This window comes from Myotis daubentonii, chromosome 12, assembly GCF_963259705.1.
Source record: "Myotis daubentonii chromosome 12, mMyoDau2.1, whole genome shotgun sequence".
Taxonomy (NCBI): Eukaryota; Metazoa; Chordata; class Mammalia; order Chiroptera; family Vespertilionidae; genus Myotis; species Myotis daubentonii.
The window spans coordinates 65,377,711-65,401,667 of NC_081851.1; the positions used below are offsets into that span (position 1 = coordinate 65,377,711).

Sequence of the window (23,957 nt, forward strand, 5' to 3'; positions counted from 1 at the left end):
ATGCTCAGTGCTCGCCCACTGCCAGCAGAGCCGGGTGCTGCAGCCGCGGGAAGTGCCGGGTGTGGGGCCGGCGCGGAAAGGAGGAGGCAGGGGTGAGTGGGAGAGGCGGGCAGTGGAGGGGCGCAGGGAACCAGAAGGGCTGGGACACCCTGGCTCGGGGTGGTTCGAGGGTAGGGACTGCGTGGCTACCGCGCGCAGGTGCGCACAGAGGGGTGGGGGCGCGGGAGAACGTGCCCGCTGTATCGTTTCTGAGCAAGTCTAAGGGGGAGACCCGCGGCGGGCGAGGAAGAGAGAGGCCGCGGGGGTGGAGGCGCGGGCCCGGGCTAGTCACAGCCGCGGCGCGGGCCCGGGCTAGTCACAGCCGCGGCCCCAGGACAGGTTTTGGCCCCAGGACAAGCAGTGGTCCTGCCTCCCACCCCGGCCGCCTCCCGGAGCGCCAGCCCCGCGGCAGGGGCGCTGCTGCCGAGCAGAGACCGGCTCGGCTGGCCGCGCCCAGGTGGGAGGCAGGGTGGAGGGCGGGGTGCCGGGGCCCCAGCTGAAGGGGCGGACGCAGCGTGGCGTCTCCGCTCCATAAAGGGGCGGCGGGGGCCTCGCTCTCCCGGCGCCGGCGGCGACCACTGGCGGGGAGCGCGGACGGGGAGCGCGCACGATGCCCGCGCACTGCCAGCAGAGCCCGGTGCTGGCCGGCAGCGCCGCGTTGGCGGCCTTGGGGGCGCTGGTGCTGTACGTGAGGGAGCCCTCCTGCTATGGGAAGTACACGGGGAGCCTGGCCGCGGCTCCCCACCTGCCCGCAGGCGCCGCCTGGTTCCTGCAGGAGCTGCCCTCCTTGGCACTCCCTGTGGCGATGCTCGCCAGGCAGTCCCGCGCCCTCTTGGGTCCGCCTGCGACGGTGCTTCTGGGCCTCTTTTGCGCACATTACTTCCACAGGTAGCGTTTCCCGCGGGTGGGGCGGGCGGTGCAAGGCCGGTCCCTCCACGTCCAGGCGCACAGCGCAGCGCTCACCTGGGACCGAGGGGCGGCGCGGGCGGCGGCGGGGAGCGCAGAGCCTGGCTGGCGGGGAGGGGGCACCTGTAGGGCCGGGGCTGCCAGCCGGACACAGGCGAGTGGAGAAGCGGTCGCACTCGTCTCGGTTCCGTCCCAATCCTCTGGCTGCTCCGGGGAAGGAGGTTGCAGGGGGTGGGAGGGGAGCCGGGGAACTCCCGTCTGGGCAGAGCTGGACCATTCCCTTTCCAACTCCGCTAGGTCCCCTGTCCCCGACCCCTCCTTTTCTTTCTTTTCTCACCTTTCCTTTGCAGGACGGGCGGGCTGCTACAGGGGTCTTGAGAGACTCTAACTGTTGGCACCCCCAGAAGGAAACAGCTCAGAGGGATCGATCAACTTAATCTTTGTGGGTCTGAGGAGGGAGGTGGGCAGAGCCAGATCCGGACTTCAATGGCGGGAAAGAAAACGGATGGGAACCCACTGGCCTGAGCGAGAGCCCCACTTTCCATGCTTCACCCAAGAGGGACCGGACCGCCTCCCCCACCAGCTAATCTGCCTTTCCGTTTCCCGCGGGGCATAAGTATGAGTAGGTCAGAGTGAACGTAGAGCTCAAATGTTCTTCTAAATTAAAAACCCCAAGTTCAGAAGAACTTTGCCTGCTGGTCTGCTAAGGAGAGACAGGGAAGAAACTAGCGGCTTTTAGGACCCAAATAACTGCCAACCCCCTAAAAGGACACAGGGGAAGGGGGGAACACTCGATCAAGTTGCCTACCATTGCCCAATCATGTAGCATCTATTGTCTCCTCTAACCCCATTGTAACCCTGCAAGATATGCATTTATAGACAAAGAAAGTGAGGCTGAGTAAGATGAAGGGACTGAATGGAGATGATACAGCTTTTGCCCAGCCAGATCCAAATGTAAGCCCGAGCAACTCGATGGTTCAAGACCTTTCACCATGGTAAGTAGGCAGAGACTCCATGCATGGAGAAAACAGAGTCCATGGACAGAGAAAGGTTGCCAAACCAGGCCAGGAATTTGAGTAGAAGCACAGCCTTATATTTGAGTGGAGAATTTCTAGGATGCAAAGGTCAAGGAAATCTAGATTAGAAATCAGGGTAAAGAATGTCTCTGGAAGCTGAGAGGCATAATCCTCTCTCTCCTATAAGGCAAAAGTGATGCTCCATTTCAGGAGGAGGAAATGTAGAGAAACTCATTTCAACTTGTTTTCCCTTATAATCGTTTCTTACCCCTGGATCTTTTTTATTGGTCAAGGTTTAATATTTATGCAATCTTAGCTGCATTCTCATTCGTTTAGAAAGAAATGTTGGCAAGCGATAAGAACCACAATTTCAGAAATGGGTGTCCTTTCCACAAGTATTTGGGAGCAAAGTGAAGGTCTAGTTATTAACCACTTTATTTTACCCAGATTTAGGTATTTTAATTTGTACAGAAAGAGGGATGTTGGGTGTAGTAGGGATGTTGGTTCTCAACCTTCCTAATGCCATGACCCTTTAATACAGTTCCTCATGTTGTGGTGACCCCAACCATAAAATTATTTTCGTTGCTACTTCATAATTGTAATTTTGCTACTGTTATGAATCATGATGTAAATATCTGATATGCAGGATGTATTTAGGCGACCCCTGTGAAAGGGTCGTTCGACCCCAAAGGGGTCACGACCCACAGGTTGAGAACCGCTGGTGTAGGGTATAAGAGACCAGCTTTTGATTTCACTCTTTTTGGAACAGACATTTGACAGAAAAATATGATTCTATCAGACAATTACTTTTATCTTCAAATTTATTTAAAGATTTATTTAAACGGATCATATTGTGTATGATCCGTTAGCATCATACACAATATTTTATGAGATCATTTTATATTAGAGTAATGATTAGTGTTTTCTGAAAATTTCATTAACCTAATTTTTAGACTTGTTTTTAAAACCGAGAGGCACTTTGTACAATGAATTATGGCCGGCACATGAAAAAACACACAAGGAGGTAATTACCCATAAAATGAATGTCAACATATTCTACATCTTCTTCAGGGGAAAATTTAAAATCTAAGTAAAGGATTTGGGTATTGATTCTGCCTGAGGGGCAGCTGTCCACTGAAAGAAACTCTGACTTAGTTGTCCCTGAGACATGAAGATGTAATGTTTGCTCACCTTCCCCCTGTGTGAGCTCTGTCTTTGAAGCCTCTGTTGTATTAGATCTGTTATCATTTTGAGTGTTTACAAAGTGTTCTGTTCTGTGCCGAACACGCTACATGTTTTATCTACTAATCCTCATGTTAACCCATTTAGGTAGGCACCAACAGCACCCTTATTTTTGCAGGTGGAAAACCGAGGCAAGCAAAGTTCATACAGCAACTTGGGAGCCAGGGTCTGACCCAGAGAGTTTGAATCCAGAATTCAGGTTCTTAGCTACTGTGATAAACTATTTTATATTTGTACTTGCTGCCTCATCCTTGCCTTTAAAAAACTCTATTGAGTTTTAATTTTTTAAAATTATAAAATAATGACTGTTCACTAAAGAAAAAATGAAAACTACATAAAGTAGAAAAACATCCATAATTTCAACACCTGTTTATCAATGGTTAGTTTGGAAGCATTTCCATCAAGGCTTTTTTTTTTTCCCTCCAAATGTATTTTTATTGATTTCAGAGAGGAAGGGAGAGGGAGAGAAAGAGACAGAAACATCAATGATGAGAGAGAATCGTTGACCAGCTGCTTCCTGCATGCCCTGCACTGGGATTGAACCATGACCTCCTGGTTCTTGGGTCAACGCTCAGCCACTGAGCCATATCGGCAGAGCAAGGCTTGTCTTTTTTTAAAATTGATTTTTCAATTACAGTTGACATACAATATATCAGTTTCAGACATACAGCATAGTGATTAGACATTTATATCTTACAAAGCAATCACTCAGATCAGTCTAGTATTCACCTGACACTATTCATAGTTAACAATAGTATTGATTATATTCCTTACATTGTACTTTGTATCTCTGGGATTATTTTTATAACTGGCAATTTGTACTTCTTAATCCCTTTCACCTTTTAAAAAAACGTATTTATTTTATCTTTCAGTTATAATTGTCATTCAATATTATATAAATTTCACATGTACAGTATTAATGTACAAATATTTATATAACTTATGAAGTGATCCCCCCATAAATCTAAAACCACCTGGCACTGTATACAGTTATGACAATATCATTGACTATATTCCCTATGCTGTATTTATATTCCCAGGACTATTTTGTAACTATCAGTTTTGTACTTCTTAATCCCTTCACTTTTTTCACCCAGCTCCCTAACCCCTGTCCCATCTGGTGACTATCAATTTGTTTTCTGTATCAATGAGTTTGTTTTTGTTCTGTTTACTTTGTTTTGAGATTCTGCATGTTGCAGGGACTCCTCTTCCTGGTACTGGTTCTTGGGGCTGGAGAGCCTAGTATGGTGCTGGGACCCCTTACTCCTTATGGGGGAGCTCTGCAACCAAGATATCTCTCCTGATTCTTACTCGCCACACCATGCATGTAGAACCTGCCTGTCCATTCTCTGCCCCTACTACCAGTCTCATTGTGGTTTCTTCTTTACATCCTTAGTTATAGGACTTCAGCTGGTCTTTGGGTGGTTCTCAGCGATGGTTGTTCTATAATTTAGTTGTAAATTTGATGTGATTGTGGGAGAGGCAAACACAGACTTTTACTTACGCCGCCATCTTGACTAGCAGTCAAGGCTTTTATTTTTCTCAGCAGAATTTTACGCTTGTTATATTTACACTGGTTATATTGAACATATATGTATATGGGCTTTTTTCCTGCCTGACTACCTAAAATTTTATACTAAGTATTTTCACACATTATGGAGTCTTTGGAGATATCATCTAAATGGCGGCTTGTGATTTTATCTCATGTAAGCATGATAATTTACCTATCATTAATGTATAGTTGGACATTCAATTTCCCTCTTTTTGATGTGGGTAGAGGGGAGGAGCTAGGCTAAATGAAGCTGTGATGCACATTTTTTCATCTACATTATTTTCAGAATTTAGGACTGTATTCCCAGTTAACACTCCCAGAGAGGTTCAAAGTCTGTGAGCACTTTTGCTTTGAGGCTGTAGGAGTCCTGTGGCTTGATGATGGTACAGTAAGGAAGAAGCACCAGGCTGCCTTGGCTTTACCCTGGCCTGTGCATAGCGTTGGCACAGAGAATATGATGGAGGGACTAGGGCTCAGGAAGAAGGCTGGCTCAGGTGTGGCTTAGACTCTTTTGCAAAATATCCCCCGGGATTGTTCGGAGCAGCACTACGTCCAATTGGGTAGAAGTCAAAACTCTGGACTTTTCTCCCTACAAGCGTGATACTAGAATGTAAGTTTCAAAAGGGAAAAGGATTTTTGTCTCATTTTTTAATGGCTGTGTCTTCAGTGTACAGAAAAGTACTCACATGTAGTTGGTACTAAAATTTGTGAATGCATGAATGATTTCTACTTCTGACATCAGTACAGGCAGAATTGTGGGGGAGCAAGGGATCGCTTACACATCGTTATTGCTGAGACTGCGTTAGCTAGGCCAACTCAGATGATTGCCCTCCCCTTGGAATCTATTGTTGTGGATGTTTGGATGGTTTAATCACATGGAAATGACTGCTGCATAAACATGTTACCGAATCCCACTGTCGAGATTGTTTGAAGTTAAACCTATCTCACCTCCTGTTGACCTTGACTTCAGTCCTGGCATGATCCTTCGCCCAACACTCTCTGATCGACTTCATGTTCCCAAGCAGCCTTGGTGTCCTTTGCAATGGTTATCACATGTCCTATGCCTGTAGCAGCTGATGCTTTGGATGTGATCTTAGTATTTGGATAACAAAAAGGTGACTGTACTGTGAACTTCCACAGTGCACAGCCAGAAGCAGAGTGGAATGCACACATTAGAGTGTGAATTTAAAGGGATTGTTCCTGGGGTTTAGATGCTAAGACAAATGAGATTTTCTAATCAGCCAAAACATAAAGGATGGCTTCACATTTTATTTTTAAAAAATTATTTATTTTAGTGGGAATTCATCCTTTATTATTTTAGATCTGCCTTTTTGCTGTACCGGTTAATCCATTCTCCAGCAGCGTGAATTCTTCCTCATCCTTCAAGACTCAGATCAGGCACCACTTCCTCCAAGAAGCCTTCCCTGAGCCCCTTCTCTGTAAATCCAGGTGTGATGCGGTTCCTTGGGCTTTCGCAGCAGCCAGGGTTGCCGGGAGCCGGTCCATGCTTGCTGTTTCAAGGGACCTGGCATATATGGCATACTTTTCTTAATATGTTTGCTCACCTTCTTGGTGCTGTGTTTTAACCAAGGTCACCTCTCTGAGAAAGGTTGTTTCCCCAGGTAGGAATTTTTCCCTGAAGTCAGGGAGGGGATGCCTCTCCTAGAAAGGTTGTTTCCCCAGGTAGGAATTTTTCCCTGAAGTCAGGGAGGGGATGAAACTCCTTAACTAAGTGCCAGGCGGGTAGTTAATCACTACAAACAATCATGCTTAAGCTACATAATCTTTACTCCCTGGAATGGAGATAAGAAACGCCCTAACCTTTGTAATAGAGATTGATAGGATTGAATCAACTGGTATAAATACAGATGTAACAAGACAGAAAGAGACAGAACTCAAGAACACAGAACCTACACTCAGAACCTAGGCACAGAACCTACACAGAACGTTCTCTAGAGACAGAAGAACTTCGCTGGAGAGAACATGGCAAAAGATCTTGGACAGAAACTGGCCTCAGAACCTAGATACAGAACCTAGCGAGAGAACATGGCAAAAGATCCTGGACTGAACCTGACTACAGAAATTGGCAAGAGAACCTGACTAGAACCTGGTGACTGAACCTGGCTGGAGAACCTGGACAGAACCTGGCTGGAGAACCTAGCAAGAGAATAGGGACACAGAACCTGGCTGGAGATCCTAACCAGAACCTCTCTGGAGATCCAGACCAGAACTTGGCTGGAGATCCTGGCTAGGCTGCTGATCAACTGAACGCTGTCTCCGTGTCATTCCTTCGCCGACTCCGTCTACGCCTTTGGGAACCCCTGGACCTGCTGGGGTTGGACCCCGGCACAGGGTGGCCTTTAAGGAAATGTCATCCTCATCTGTAGCCTCTTCATTTTATAGAAGCAAAGCGCCAAGAGGTTTAGTCAGTCAGGGGCAGAGAGGGGCCTGGAACTTGAAACTCCTGATGTGCCCTGGTGTTTCTACAATCCCATACGAGGTGCAGGTGTCTCAAATATTCGGAAGTAATCAGCATACTCACTGGCTGAGAATCGGAATGATGATTAATGCCTACGTTGGACATCATCTGGATACACTTCTCCCCTTGCAGATTAAGAAGGAGGAAAGGCCCAGGCGGGATAAGCCACATTTTGTGATCATTTAATCATGTGGTAAGGACATGCACGAGGAATAATTTGGATCAATTAAGATTAACTGGAGGGTTCTTTAGAATGGAGGGAGTGATGATGGTCAGCAAACTTTTTTGTAAAAAGCCAAATAGTAACCATTTTAGGCTTTGTAGACATATAGTTTCTGTTGTAACTACTAAAATCTGCTGTTACAGCATGAAAGCAAAACAGACAATTGTAAACAAATGAGTAGAGTTGTGTTCCAATAAAATTGGGTTTACAAAAACAGGCAGTATTTGGCCCGTGGGCCATATTTTGCCAGCCCTTCCTAAGAAAACCATAAATGATGTAGCTTTATATTCAGTGCCCTGCTGACTCTATAATGAAATTTTGTTATATTCTATAGCAAAGCAGTAAGCATGTTTTAAAGAATTTCTGCTACATTTAAGTTGGAATTAAGTAGTAAACAGATTTTTTTGAGAATCCATGGGTTCCAAGTCCTTTATTTGAACCCATGTCGGAAATAGTAGGAGTCTAGGAGTTTACATTGTAAATGGGTAGACATCATAAGCACATCTGACAAATACAGAGCTGTCCTTGTCAAATATGGAAACAAGCTTTAGAGATCTTGACCATTCACTTTTACCACATTGAAGAAATGACCAACTTTTGTCCATTTCATTTTTAAAAATTTATTTATTTTAATGAGAATTCATCCTTTATTATATCAGATCTGTGAGATTTTTTTAAAAAAATTATTATCTTTATTGTTAAAAGTATCACAGATGTCCTGTTTCCCCCTCTTATGACTTTTGGTTCATTTAAAGTCTATGTCAGTTCAAAAGAAAAGACAGATTAAGTGCCCTGGAAGTACAAAAATTGACAAAGCAATGTATACAAAGTCATGTGATGAGAAAGGGGCAGAGTTCATAGGTCTCCTGATTCTTTATCAGAGCCTCACATGTTCAGAACTGTGCTAAGTCCTATGGGAAACACAAAAGCAATACAATACCTGGTGCTTATACTCCAGGAGGAAGGCAGGGAAGAACTATCCTTGTGGGTCTGTCACTCTTCCTGGTGTGAAAGGTGGATGGCAGCAATGTCTCATGCTGAGAGGCCCGGAGCAAGTAGGAAAAGCAAATTGAGGGGGACGTGAACCTGACGGGGACCATGGTCTACCACTGAACATGCTGAGCTTTCTGGTGCCCGTCCGGGTGTGAGTGTGCATGGAACAGAGGGCAGATGGGTAAGCGGGTTTTGAGGGAGCCCAATAAATGGCATCCCTCTTCCCCACCCAAGTTCAGAATCAACAGCGAGATAGACCTAGGAGACAGATGGCCCCTTACTAGTGGTGAAGCTGGTTGGGGAGAATGTGGGTTACATTTGGGTCAGGTGGGCCTCCTAAACCTGTATCTCAAAAATACTCATCAGTAATCATGCCTGAACAACTACAGGCTTTTCCCAGTGGAGCCTGTTCTGAAAAGACAGCAGAGTGAGACAAGGGCTGAGCTGTACCTTTCAGATTTACCAATCATGTAATTCACTTCTCCTTCCCTGGGGAGGAATGGGTGAGGAACTGTGGAAAGGCCAAGAAGGATGCTTTAATGAAGAGCTCTCAGCGAGAAGGACGGGGCTGGGGGCGGCATAAATGTGTTCTGTTATCAGACAGAATACAAAAGTTGTCTACTTACTGATTTTTATCAGAGCCTGGCAACTTGGCCTGGCAACTCCCCATTCTGCTTTTTGACTCCCTGCCATGTATGGCAACAGGGACATCAAGTTATTTAAAAAGTTGCTATGCACAACCCAGGAGCCTTTAAAACCCTCTGAACTGAGGCCAATAGTGCAATTTGCCTTGCGGTTATGAAAGGGGATAAGGGAAGGGGAAACCAATATTTATTGAGCACTCGGTGTTCCAGAAATTATGTTACGTGTTTTACATTGGTTATTTCATTTTTGTCCTCGAGACAATCACTATTATTAATCCTATTTCACAAGTGACTGCACTCTATCTGATTGTTGCGGTTCGTGGGAGTGAGTGGGCAAGCACTTGAGCTGGTCCTCAAAGATGGTCTATTTCCACATTTGTGGGTGGGAATGTGATGTTCAGTTAGGAAAGGGGCCTGTTTGGTGACCTATGACTGAAAATTGCCCTCCATGTACTTTATTTTTGAATTCCTCTTCTCTTTTTAATTTCCAAATATTGTTTGTATCTATGCCGCAAGATCCAATTCTACTATCCAAGTCTTAAATCAGGCTCTGGGACATTTTCAGAATTTTTCTATCATACTTTATGTTGTGAAGGCTGATCCTAGAAGTTACTGTGAAGAAAATATGACAATTTGCTTTTCACATTTTTCCCATCTGATGAAACATCCCAAAATCCATTTTTATGCATAGTCTCTGACTTATTGCCTGCCTCTATCTGCCCTATTTTTTAAAAACTTATTTTCTTGTTTAAGGTATTACAAATAGTAGTACACATGTCTCCTTTTTTTCCCCATTGACCTCCCCCCCGGGCTCCCCTACCCCCTGGCACTTGCCCTCACCCCCACCCCAGTGTCTTGCGTCCATTGGTTATGCTTATATGCATGCATACAAGTCCTTCAGTTGATCTCTTACCTCCCCAACTCTCCCCTGCCTTCCTGATGTACTTTGACAGTCTGTTCATGCTTTCTTTTCTTTTCTTTTCTTTTCTTTTCTTTTCTTTTCTTTTCTTTTTTTTTTACCTCTGTATCTATTTTTGTTCAACAGTTGCTAATGTTCTTTATATTCCACAAATGAGTGAGATCATGTCATATTTATCTTTCATTGACTGGCTTATTTCATTTAGCATAGTGCTTTCCAGTTCCATCCATGCTGTTGCACATGGTAAGAATTCCTTCTTTTTTACAGCAGCGTAGTATTCCATTGTGTAGATGTACCACAGTTTTCTAATCCACTCATCTGCTGATGGGCACTTAGGCTGTTTACAAATCTTAGCTATTGTAAATTGTGCTGCTATGAACATAGGGGTGCACATATCCTTTCTGATTGGTGTTTCCATAAAAATCTTAGAAGAAGCCATAGGCAGCAAAATAGCAGACATTTGTCGTAGCAATATCTTTAACGATACAGCTCCTAGGGCAATGGAAACTAAAGAGAAAATAAACAAATGGAACTACATTAAAATGAAAAGCTTCTGAACAGCAAAAGAAACCATCAACAAAACAACAAGGAAGCCCACTGCATGGGAGAACATATTTGCCAATGTTATCTCCGATAACGATTTAATCTCCAAAATATCTGCCTTCTTTTAACAGTAGTGCATGCCCTCATTTCAGTCTTTCAGTGAATATTCTTTATTTGCCCAAAGTCACATATCTGCTAAATACTAGAGAATTGGGTCCTTTCTTTCCTTATTGAGTTATTTATTTATTATTATTATTATTATTTTTATTGTCTGAAGTTTTACATAAGTTTCCTTTTTCTCCAATTGACCCGCCCCTCCCACCCTCCACCCAGCCATTCCCACCCCAGGCAAGCCCCCACCACCCCAGTCTCTATGTCCACTGGTTATGCTAATATGCATGCGTACAAGTCCTTTGATTGCTCTCTAACCCCCGCCCCGCCCCCCATCCCCTGCCATTTGTCTCTGGATCTATTCTTGTTCATCAAATTATGTTGATCATTATATCTCACATATGAGTGAGATCATGTGATATTTATCTTTCTCTGACTGGCTTATTTTGCTTAGCATAATGCTCTCCAGTTCCATCCATGCTGTTGCAAATGGTAAAAGTTCCTTCTTTTTTTATAGTGGCGTAGTATTCCATCATGTAGATGTACCAGGTTTTCAAACCTTATTGAGTTTTGAAAGTTTGTTGTTGTTTTTTTTTTAATATATTTGACATACAGGTCTTTTACCAGATATATGCTTTGCAAATATTTTCTTCAAGTCTATGTGGCTCATCTTTTTCATTCTCTTAATAGTGTCTTATGAAAAGCAGAAGTTTTGATGAAGTCCAATTTTTCTATTTGTTTTTGTGCTTTTGGTATTATATCTAAGAAATCTTTCCCTAATCTGAAAACTCTCCAAAAAGAAACTTAAAGACATGGAAATAAGTGATTTAAATGACAGAGAATTCAAAATGAACTGCCATTTGACCCAGTGATCCCACATCTGGGAATATATCACAAGAGTTTTCTCTTCCATTTCCTTATAGAAGATTTATAGTTTTAAGTTTTACGTTTATGTCTATGATCCATCTTGAGTTAATTTTATGTAGAAGTATGAATCAGAGTTCTTTTTTTCGCATATGGATAGCTAATTGTTCCCATAACATTTATTGAAAATAGCTTCCTTTTTCTAATAAATTGCTCCTGCACCTCATGATATGAACAGATATTTCACCAAAGAAAACATGGATGGCAAATAAGAACATTAAAAGATGCTCAACATTATTAGACATTAGCAAAATGCAAACCAGATCACAATGGGATAGCATTATGCCACCACTAGAATGGCTAACATGAAAAAGACTGACCATACCAAGTGCCGATGAGGAGGTGGAAAATCTAGAACTCCTGATGCTCTATCCACTGAGCAAAGCTGGCTAGGGCTACTCATTCTTATATTGCTCTTTCTGCTGGAGTCAAAGAGTACTTGTAGAGTTCTTTAACTTATTTTTTACTTGTAAGTCTCTCTCTTCTTCCACCTGTGTCATTTATAGATTTCTATATTTGATATCACCAATTCTTTTCTCTATTTGGTCAACTCTATTTCTTAAGCTTACTAGTTCATCTCTCTTATTTGGTTCTTCAGTTCCAGGATTTCTATTTCGTTCTTTTGTAGTTTCAACCTCTTTGGTAAACTACTCCTTTTGTTCATTGATTTTATTTCTGAGTTCATTAAACTGCCTATATGTGTTTACTTATATCTCGCTGAGTTTTTTTTCAGCAATCGTATTTTTTAAAATATATTTTATTGATTTTTTACAGAGAGGAAGGGAGAGGGATAGAGTTAGAAACATTGATGAGAGAGAAACATCGATCAGGTGCCTCCTGCACACCCCCCACTGGGGATGTGCCTGCAAACCAAGGTACATGCCCCTGACTGGAATCGAACCTGGGAACCTTCAGTCCGCAAGCCAATGCTCTATCCACTGAGCCAAACCTGTCAGGGCAGCAATCATATTTTTAAAAATTTATTTTGATAGTTGAGAGTATTACAGATGTTCCCCATTCCCCTTCCCCCCCCAACTCCAGGCTCCCATCTCAGCCTACTAGGCCTTCACCGCACTATTGTCTGTATCCATGGGCTATGCATAAATGCATATATTTTCTTTGGTTAATCTCTTCCCATCCTTCCTTCCCCCTTCCCCCTAGATCTGTCAGTCTGTTCCATGCTTCCATGTCTCTGAGCCTGTTTTATTCATCAGTTTATTTTTTTCATTAGATTCTACATATAAATGAGACCATGTGATATTTGTCTTTCTCTGACTGGCTTATTTCACTTAGCATAATAATTTCCAGGTCCATTCATGCTGTCTCAAAAGGTAAGAGATCCTTCCTTTTTTACAGCTGCATAGTATTCCATTGTGTAAATATACCACAGCTTTTTTATCCACTCATCTGTTGCTGGTCACTTGAGCTGTTTATAGATCTTACCTATTGTAATAGCACTGCTATGAACATAGAAGTGCATATATTCTCTCTGATTGATGTTTCAGGATTTTTAGGATATATTCCCAGATGTGGGATCACTGGGTCAAATGGCAGTTCATTTTGAATTCTCTATCATTTAAATCACATATTTCCATGTCTTTAAGTTTCTTTTTGGAGTTTTCATTTTCTTTCTGAGGTGCTTTGTTTTCTTGGTTATTCATGGTATTTGATGGAAACAAGGCATCTATGACAAACAGTGTGCCACGGCACACTAGTATGCCACAGAATTTTTTTTTATTGTTTAAAGTATTACAGATAGTAGTACATGACACAGAATTTTTAAAACATGCAATACCTGACTATTTAGTGAGGGGCACTGACCTCTTCTTCCTTAGGTTGTCAAATAAAAAAAATGACAACAGCCAACACAACAATAGCCTTCTGTTGTGAATGAATCAAAATTATACCCATTTTTTTGTCAGTTGGCAAAAAATGTACATTTTGTGGTGTGCCACAGAATTCTAGTAATTCTTTTTTGTGTGCCATGAAATGAAATCTCTGATCTATGGGAATGAAATCTGCTTTTTCCTTTGAGTGGCATTCTCTATTTAGTGGGTCGATAAGAAGTTTTTCTTTTGTTTTACAGTAGGTGGTGCTGAAGCGCAAGTCTTTCAATTCCGTTTGCACTCTGGCTTCTTGGCTCTCTGTAGGGTGGTGGAAAATGCCCTACTTCCCCTGGGGAGGTGGGAATCTCCACTATGACTAGGTTGCCTCAGTCTCAGGGCACCACTCCATGTAGGAATGTTGCTGGCAATGGGGTTTTGAGCTGGTGAAATCCCAGTGCTGTCTGAAATCTCAGTGCTGTCCCAGGAGGTTTGGGGGAAAGTTCACACTGAATTTTTCCCATGGTACTACTTTTCTTTTTTAAAATATATTTTTATTGGTTTCAGAGAGGAAGGGAGAGAGAAAGAGAGAGTAGAAACATCAATGATGAGAAAGAGTCATTGATTGGCTGCCTCTTGCATGCCCCCCACTGGGGATGGAGTCCGCAATTCGGGCATGTGCCCTGATGTGGAATTGAACCGTGATCTCCTGGTTCATAGGTCGATGCTCAACCACTGAGCCTTGCCGGCCGGGCCCATGGTACTACTTTTGATAGAAAATGGTTAACCACTCTATGGCTGAGAAAAAAGAATGTGGTTTTATTGAATTGAGCCTCTCTTCTACTAGATATGGCAATCTAATTTCTCTGTGTGGACACAGAATTTGGAGAAGCTGAAATATCTGGTCAATGCCAATTTGAAAAAATTAGTTACACCAGCCATTGGAAGTTATTATGTCAGTGGTTTTTAATCTTGACTGTGTATTTGAAATCATCTGGGGAAATGCAGTGTCCTATACCTAAGGCTCTGATGAACTTGTCTTCAGTGGGCCTCTTCCTTTCAGTGTTCCTAGAGCCCTTTGGGTGATTTTATGAAGCAGTTGGTAAGAACCTCTGAGGGAGACAAGTGCTCATGCAACTGATTCATTTTTAAAAACAAACAAACAAACGAACAAACAAACACAGTGGCTGTAGGAGAGCAAAATATTCAATAACATAAACCCTGGAACTAGCTTCACCTGGATTTGAATCCCAGCTCTGATCTTCCATAGCTGTATGACCTTAGGCTAAGTTAATATCATTGTGCCTCAGTTTTCTTATTTGTAAAACGGGAGCAATTAGAATACCTATCCCCTAGGGTTATTATAAATATTAAATGATGTTATATGTGGAAAATACTTAGAACATTCCTTAGAACGTAGTAGGCACGATGAAATTATTAGCTGTCTGTGATCCTTTGCTGGTATTTCCTCAGCTGGATGTCTGACCTGAAATTAGTGTCAATGGCCTGATATTACTCTAACAAGATGCTTAGTTCCCTGGGGCTGCTGTAACACATGACCACAAGCTGGGTGGCTTAAAGTAACAATTTCCTCTCCCCATTCTGGAGGCCAGAAGTCTGCAGGGTGTTGGTCAAACTGCTCCCTTTGGAAGCTCTACAGAAAATTCATTCCCTGCCCGTCAGCTTCATGTGGCTGTCAGCATTCCTTGTCTTGTTGTGGCTTCTCTGTACTGTCTTCCCATTGCTTTTCCCCTCTGGGTCTTTCTTCTCCCCCCACCCTCTTCTTTTTTCCATTTCTTTTTTTCTGTCCCTTTCTTGTATGAGGATATGTGTGATCTCATTTATGCTCCATGCAGATTATCCAGGATAGTTTCTTCTCAAGACCCTTAATTTAATCACATTTTTTTTGGGCCATATAAGATAATTTTAACTTTTTAGTTACAATAACGTAATATTCAGAAGTTATTGGGATTAGGGAGTGGGCATATCTTGTCTAAGGGCCACCATTCAACCCACTACACAAGGTCATAATGAAATGTAAGCGGATGGGATGTACCACTGACTCAGTCTGTGTTTAGTCACCTTTGCAGTGGGCCTATACATCCCACTCTCTAATCTGTCCAAAACCATTATTTATAATGACAGGTATGATCTGAATATACAGACAAGTGAATGTTTATTGCCAGTGTTTGTTATTTCTTGGGAAGGACTCAGGGAAGTGGGCCAAGGACTCAGCTGGTTGGCCTAATGCCCTTTGGCATATGGAGAGGCTCCAACAAGGAAATACATCTTGGTGGGTTCTGCTCCAAAGGGAATCATTTGGGGGAAACTCTATTTTATAATTGAATGCAACCTAAAACCTTCACCAATTCTGGCTTTAAACTTGGAAAAGTTTGGTGCTTATTTCAAAAGAGAACAGTGTGATGGTGCATTAATCAGGACTCTCAGTTACAAGTGACAAAAAAATCAATTCAGATAGCCTTAAGTAATACCTGAACTTATTAACTGCCATAACTGGAAAATTCCAGATTGCTGCTGTGGCTCCAAAGATACCTTCAGGACCTGGTTTCTCTCTTCAGCTCTTGGCTCTACTTCTTTTACTGGCTCTTATTCTCAGAAAGGCTGTCCGTTGGGGTGGCAAGACAATGGTAGAATCTAAGAGCTTATATCCTCTCAGATCCAAGGCATGTGGAAAAAAGTAGTTCTATAAAAAAATATAGATAAAACCTTATTGGGATTTGTTGGGTCACATGCCCATCCTTGCAACAATCACTGTTCCGATTGGCTGAGCAGCATGGAGAGGATGAACCCTCTCATGGGCTAAGACGGGTGAGGAGGTGGGACCCTAGTGGAGAAACAGGGTAGTTACCATAAGAAAGAAGACTAAATGTTGGGTGGCAAGTATAACAGATGACTACCATAGATGCAACAAGATCATTGGACTAAAATGACTGAAAACCAAACGTGTCTTCTCTTGAAGGGCATGTGGGACTTCCCCCCAGTTTTATACTTTTATTTCAATTCTCATTTCCAATTGGAAATGAATGAATTGTTTTGAATCAGAGGACCCTCATATAAATCCCATCTTTGCTGCCCCTTTGTAGCTAGTTGTGTGGCTTTAGAAAAATTACCACCCCTCTGTGAGCTTCATATTCTTTACTGGCCCGGTGGTCTCACACAAACACACACACACACACACACACACACACACACACACACCCCTCAGGATAGATGTCTTCTTATTAGGACCATCATCACCAGGATGCATAAACAGAATAGGCCTACCTGAACACAGTCTGATTGATATCAAAAGTCCATTTTGCCCCTACAACTCTTTTTGTGATGTTCTAAAACACGTCTGAAATTCCTCTTATTCAAGTGTTTCCTTTGGTTCATAGCAATGTGTTTCTAGGGAGCCAGGTAAATATGCAAGTTGTTTCCAAGAAGAGGCAACATGAAATCCTCCAGCATTGACTACTACTCACATGCCATCTTGGATGGGATGAGCCAGACAGAGTCATTTTGTGAGGTGATTTTTATTACCACATGCAAGCCAATCATCAAGACCTTCAGAAAAATGCTCTATCCTCCCACATCTGTTAGGATTCTTCTCTCACAACTTTTTTTTTTGTCACTCAGGCAGGGTCTTCATGTTCCCCAGGGATACTCGATGCCATAGGGACTATCTAATTGAAACATTATGTCTATAGTTCTTCTTTCCCCAAGGGTCTCCAGTTGCAAAATGGCACGTCTCCTCCTTAATCACAATGCTCATTTTCACAGTGAAGTAGATATTAGGTAGGGGAGTGCCATCTGATCACTATTTGATTAAAGTAACCATGTGAGGCATGAGTGAGTGACAGGCTCAGCTTTCTTTCAAGGAATAGCTTTTATCTTCAATCTTCTGTTTTGGTGTAAGAGGTTTGTTGAGCAGGATTCTTAGGTCTCTTCCTAGTCTCTTAAGATCAGTTGCAGATGTATCCACAACAGGTGCTAACTCCACTCTTGAAATCTTATTGGCCAGAGGTTTTAGCTATCACTTAGAAGACAATCCTTAGGTAGAAGGATTGGGAAAAATGAGTGGTAGGTTTCCAGAAAAGAACTAGAATGATTTGAAGACTGGGAAATTTCCAGGAAAAAGGAACTGTGTAGGGTGTGAACATCCATGTCTATGCCATGCATGACTGGGATCCTGAGAAAGTAGGAGAAAGAGGGAAGCAGGAGGAGAGGGCCCCACAGGGGCTATGATGTGAGCAGACACAAAGACTAGGCTACAAAGGCCAGCTTTACTATGTAGGTCTGAGGCTGACCCCAGGCTTTCTACAGAGAAACTCGAATGCCATAGTTCCTGGTTGGAGAAAAAAAGAAACACTTCGTCATTAAGTTCTAATATGTGCCACTTGCGTTCAGTTATACCATTTAATTCTTTCAACAACCTTCTGAGGTTGGTTCCATTATTGGTATTATCCTTTTATCAATGAGAAACCGAGGTCCAGAGAAGTTAAATTGCTAAGGTCATTTGGTAGTTTAAAAATATGTCCACAATTCTTTCTTGATGTGACTTCCTTGAAAAGATGGTCTCCAATTTCCCTCTCCTTGAATGGGAGCCAGAATTTGTGATTTGCTTGTAACAAATACAGTGTGGCAAAGTGATGGTGTGTGATTTTTGAGATGAAATCATAACAAACATAGATTTTGTTGGCATTCTCTCTTGGATTGCTTGTTCTGGGTGAAGCCTGCAACCATATCATGAGGATACCCAAGTGCCCTTGGTTAAACCCAATGTGGATAAGGCCCACGTGAGGAGAAGATGAGGCCTCCTGCCCACTGCTGGCACCAAATGTCCAGCCATATGAGTGAGCCATCTTAGAAGCGGTTCCCCTAGCCCTAGTCAAGTCTTCAGATGATTGCTGGTCTAGCCAACACCTTACTTGTGATTTCATGGGGAACTCTGAGCCAAGTCACTCCTGAATTCCTGACACATAGGAACTGTGAGTGAAAATACATGTTTACTGTTGTTTTTGACCACTAAGTTTTTAAAAATGGATCTTAGAGAGAAAGGAAGGGAGAAAGAGATAGAAAGAGAGAGAGAGAGAGGGAGAGAGAGAGAAACATTGATTGGTTGCCTCCTATACTCGCCTTGACAGGGGATCAAACTGCAACCTAGGTATGTGCCCTGACCAGGAATCAAACCCTCAACCTTTTGGTGTCCAAGCAACTGAGCCACATTGGCCAGGGCTCTTCTGGAAGTTTTAAGGTACTGATTTTTACATTTAAGTCTTTAATCCATTTTGAGTTAAATTTTGTAAGTGGTGTAAGATAGGGGTCCAGTATCATGCCTTTGGATGTGGATATCCGATTTTCCTAAGCCATTTATTGAAGAGACGATCTTTTCCTCTTTGAGTATTCTTGGATCCCTTATCTAATATTAGTTGACTGTATATATGTGAGTTTATTTCTGGGTTCTTGATTCTATTCCATTGGTTTATGTATCTGTTTTTATGCCAGTACCATACTGTTTTTTTTTATTACTATGTCTTTGTAATATAGTCTGAAATAAGGAAGTGTGATGCCTCCAACTTTGTTCTTCTTTCTTAGAATTTCTTTGGCTCTTCAGGGCATTTTGTAGTTTTATACAAATTTTGGATTGCTTTTTCTATTTCTATGAAAAATACCATTGGAATTTTGATAGGGATTGTATTGAATTTACAGATGCCTTTGGCTATTATGTACAGTTTAACAATATTAAGTATTCTGATTTATGAACATGGGACATATTTCCTACAACATTACTGAAGTAATTTGTAGTTCTTATTTATTAGGCTCCATATCAACATTTGCTGGTGTGTGTGTGGGGTGGGGCCACAGTTTTTTTTTGTGTGTGTGTGTGGCGCTTGACTGTAGTAGAGCAGCTGTTTTCTTAAAAGTTTCATCGTGGCCGAAGCTGGTTTGGCTCAGTGGATGGAGCGTCGGCCTGCGGACAGGAGGGTCCCGGGTTCGATTCCGGTCAAGGGCATGTACCTGGGTTGCGGGTGCGTCCCCGGTGGGGGATGTGCAGGAAGCAGCTGATTGATGTTTCTCTCTCATCGATGTTTCTAGCTCTCTATCTCTCTCCCTTCCTCTCTGTGAAAAATCAATAAAATATATTTTTTAAAAAAAGTTTCATCGTGCTGGATTGCTCCTTTCCCTGGTTGTTTGATAGAGACCAGGATGTCTTTAAACTGGATGTCTAAGAGGAAGTTGGTCATATGAGTCTGAGTTCAAGGACTACAGCCATCCTGTCTGGAGACATAAATTTGGGAGTGGTCATTCTATTGATGATATGTAAAGATCTGATACTAGATGTGATTACATACATGGTGACTATGAATAAAGAAGAAAAGAGCCCTGAGCCCTGGGGCATGCCAATATTTAGAAGCCAAGCGGGTGAAGAGAAACCAGCAAAGGAAAATGAAGAGAAATCAGCGACGTAGGAGAAGAACCAAGGGAAAGTGTTGTGCTGGGAGCTGAATGAAGGAAGTGTTGGGTGGAATGATTACCTTGTCAAATAAGAGAGCTGAAAATCGGCTGTTGGATTTGGAAATGTGGAAGTCTCTGGTGGTCTTGCCAAGATGAGTTTCTATTACAGGGGAGGAAGGGAGGAAAGAAGAGAAGAGGGCAGATGGTGAATATGGACAACTATTTGGGGGCATTTTGCTGTAAAGAAAAAAGAGGTGGTGGTTTAAGGGGGAGATGGGGCTGAGGAAGGAGTATATAACAAGTAAATATATGTATAGAAACCTAGTATTTAGATATGGAACTTGAATTTATTTTGATTGACAATAAAGTCTAAAATTTCATATAGTGAAAAGTCTTCAATAAGCTTGGTAATCTTAGCAATAGCATTTATATTTGAACAAGACCTAGTTGAATATGAGTTAGTCTATGCAAGATGTATAATTTTAAAGGTTATTTCTTTGGTTAAATTGGATTTGCAAATTCACTTAACCCTTTCCAATAAGAGTCCCCCCAAATGAATATTTACTTAGCAGTGATAGAAAATTTCATTATTTACAGAGTACTTATCAGTCTCATGCATCAGAACAAACACAAAAGAATGAAAAGTTACATGAGAAATGTAAGGGAGAAATAAAGTGAAGTGCTCTCAGATCAGGGATACTGAGTCCCAGGCCTTGTGTGGGACATGGGATCTGAAGGTGAAACTCATCTGCAACCCTCCACAGCATTAATTTCAGCTTGACTCTTTCCCCCGTCCTCATCATTGTTTTTATTGCTTTCTACATGGAAACATTTATTTCGAACTGCTTCCAGTTTTCCGACATCAAAATGATTTGGATCAGAAGAACTGTATTTGTTCTCCAGGACTCCTGCCTCTCCAGAGCCTTTTGCTGGTGCTGTGTTCACCAGCCTCCTTTCCTTTTCCCACTGGGAGCTCCAGCTAGGCCACATTTCCCAGGCTCCCCTGTGGTTTGGTGGAGCCAAAGCAATGAGGATGGGAGTAATGGACACCACCACCAGCCTGCAGCCTGGCCCTTTGGATAGCCTTTACAGTCGTCCATGCTCTCTCCCTCCCTTGCCTGCTGCCTGGAGGAGGAAGATGCGCTGGAAGAGCCTGGCTCTGGGCTGCAGAGCACAGCATCACCCCTGAGCAGGTTTGCACAGTGGCCCGAGCAAGAAATGAGCTTTTACATGTGGGGATCTCTGAGACTTTGGAATTGTTTATTATAGTGGTGAGCCTGCGATTGATACATACTCCTTTGGTTGAGATGCGATAGTATTGACTTTGCATTCAGACTTAGGAGGTCCAGAGGATAGGGGTGGGAGGATGCATGGTTTAATTTGAAAGCATGGCTACATGCACTGTATCTTGGGTTTTCGAAAGGCAAGGACTTTGTCTTTGGACTTAGTTGGGGGCAATGCATGCCACTGAGAAAGAGATATTTAGTAAATTTACTAGGAAAAAAAGTAAGTTGGATTCTTTTTTTCTTTTAAAGATTTTTAAAATTGATTTTGAGAAAGAGCGAGAGCGAGAGCGCGAGAGAGCGCGAGAGAGAGCGAGAGAAAGCGAGAGAGAGAGAGAGAGAGAGAGAGAGAGAGAGAGAGAGAGAGAGAGATGAGAGCAAAACATCAATCAGCTGTCTCCTGCATGCCCTTGACTGGGTATCAAACCGGTGACCTTTTGGTGCACAGGAAGATGCCCAACTATCTGAGCCACACTGGCCAGGGCAAGTTAGATTCTTATTGAACTTCTTACAACAAAATAACTCCAGATGTATCAAAGTTTTAAACATAAATATTATTAAGTTAATGGGAAAATTTGAGTTATAACAAAATTGTGTTTGAGTGGATACACTCTAGAAGTAACCAAAATAGTCATCAAAGCAAAACAGACAAACCCATGTGGTATATTCTTACATGAGAATAATATGTAACAATAAAAATAAATGAAGTATAGCTATACACAACAATATGTTTGAGTCTCAGAAACATAATGATGAGTTAAATAAACAAGGCATTAAATGATACGCTAAACATCATAGAGTCTGGTTCACTTTGTATGGAATTAAGAATGAGCAAAATAAAGTAGCTTTTTTAGGAATGTATACAAATTTGGGAAAATTACACAGGGGCAAAAGGAAATGATTATTATAAAAATCAGGATGGTGGTTACCTCTGGGGTGGTGATGGTACTGTGAACAGAGAGGGACCCATGGCAGGCTTTTTGGGTGATGACTGTTCTATTTCTTGCCCTAGTGACCATGTGCGCATTTATTTGATAGTGATTCATTAAACTATTCATATAGGTTTACGAGCTTCCCTGTTGTATTGCACCAGAGAGAAGAAAAGTTATGAAGAGGATGTAATTTGATGTATAGGATTTAGCACACCTCGGGCAATATTTTATTTTGAGGTTATTTATATTTTTAAGTGCTTCTTCCTAGATTCCTCTAGATCCATAATTCTTAACATTTAGAGACGTTTCTACTTGCTCAAGGGATTCTGTAGCCCCTTTATAGGGGATGCTATAATGTCAGTAATGAAATCACATAAGAAAGACATTATGGAAAGCCATACGGTCAGGTGGCTGCTGTCAAAATGCCATTCCACTGGCAGATGGGGTAAGCCAGACTGTACCTTTCTTCCCGTATCATCTGGATTTTCTTCTTGATTTATCGAAAGCATCAGCATCCAATCCTGGGCTCCTAGGATTAAATTTACTAACTGCCATATGGGCATGGCATTTACCTTTCAAGCTGGTTGTAAGAATAAAATAAGATAATAAATGGTGACTACAATGGCTTTTCATGAAACAAGACAAACAATATCATAAATACATGTTTTAGGGCCAGATCATGTTCTTTTGTTGCACAAATTTAAGGAAAAATGTTTTTTTAAAAATAGGTTTGATGTGATGATCGGCTTGAAACCCTTTCCCCTTGTTGATTATATATATATTTAACAAGGGATCCTGCTCTTTCTCCCCGTGTGCCCCAGGACATTGGTTTACCCCTTCCTCATGAGAGGGAGGCCTTTTCCAGTCGCGGTGCTTTTCAGAGGCTTTGTCTTCTGTACGGGAAACGGACTCCTGCAAGGCTACTACCTGACTTACTGCACTGAGTACCCTGCCGATTGGTACACAGACATACGGTTTATCCTGGGTAAGTACATCTGACCACTTTCCACCCAACACGGCTCTCCACCGTCTAACTCACCATCACCTCTGCCCCCCCCCTCACAGTAACCCCTCAATGATTCCATTCTCCCCTCCTCTCACCCTTACCCTCATCTTTTCTCTCTGTAGCCACCTGAGAGAGCTTTGAAAAACATCATGTCATTCATTCCTCAGCTCAGAACTCTCCGATGGCTTCAGGATAAAATGCAAATTCCTTACCATGGCCTATGAAACCCATGTGTCCTTGGTTCAGCCCCGTTTCCCGACCTCATTTCCAGCCTCTGTTCACCTCATTGCTGTGCTGTGCCCTCAGTGGCCTTCCTGCTGAGCCTTACATGGTCGAGCTGGTGCTGCTTCAGAGCTTTTCTGTGCAGACCACTCCCTCTGCCTGGAATACTCTGATCCTATATGCTCATGAAGCTTGGTCCCTCACTTTATTTAGGTCTTTATCAATCTACGCCTCCTCTAATAGACTTTCCCTGACCAGCTATTTATAAAATTGTAGAAAATGCTAATTATTGAAATTGTTTCATTATCTGCAAGAGGAATTAAAGTCCAGGAAGGTTCAACTATTTATATGTTATTATGGCTCAGACCAAAAATCTAGGGATTGCCTTCGGTTCCTCTCTTCACATTACGTAGCACATTCTAGCCATCAGCTTAGTGCTGCCGCCTGTAGCTCCAAAATGTGACAGGGGTGCTTACTTCACCCTGGTCCAAGCCACAGTGACCTTCAAACTAAACTGGCCTACAGTAACCCCTTGTCCACACAGCGGCCAGAGTGAACGTTTGAGAGTACAAACAACCGGACGATCAGTTGTACGAAAGCTGAAACGTGTGCACAATGGAGTATGCTGGAACCACAAAAAC

The 23,957-nt window shown here is 42.5% G+C and overlaps 1 protein-coding gene across 1 annotated transcript in view; it reads left to right on the forward strand.

Moving 5' to 3' along the window:
• The first annotated feature begins 617 nt into the window (after positions 1–617).
• SRD5A2 (steroid 5 alpha-reductase 2) overlaps positions 618–23,957 on the forward strand; it is a 30,899-nt gene continuing 7,559 nt past the window's right edge. Inside the window, exons 1-2 of the mRNA XM_059660215.1 lie at positions 618–927; positions 22,910–23,073. Of these exons, the coding sequence (XP_059516198.1) occupies positions 650–927; positions 22,910–23,073 (442 nt within the window). The 5' untranslated portion in view covers positions 618–649. The remainder of the gene's footprint in view (positions 928–22,909; positions 23,074–23,957) is intronic.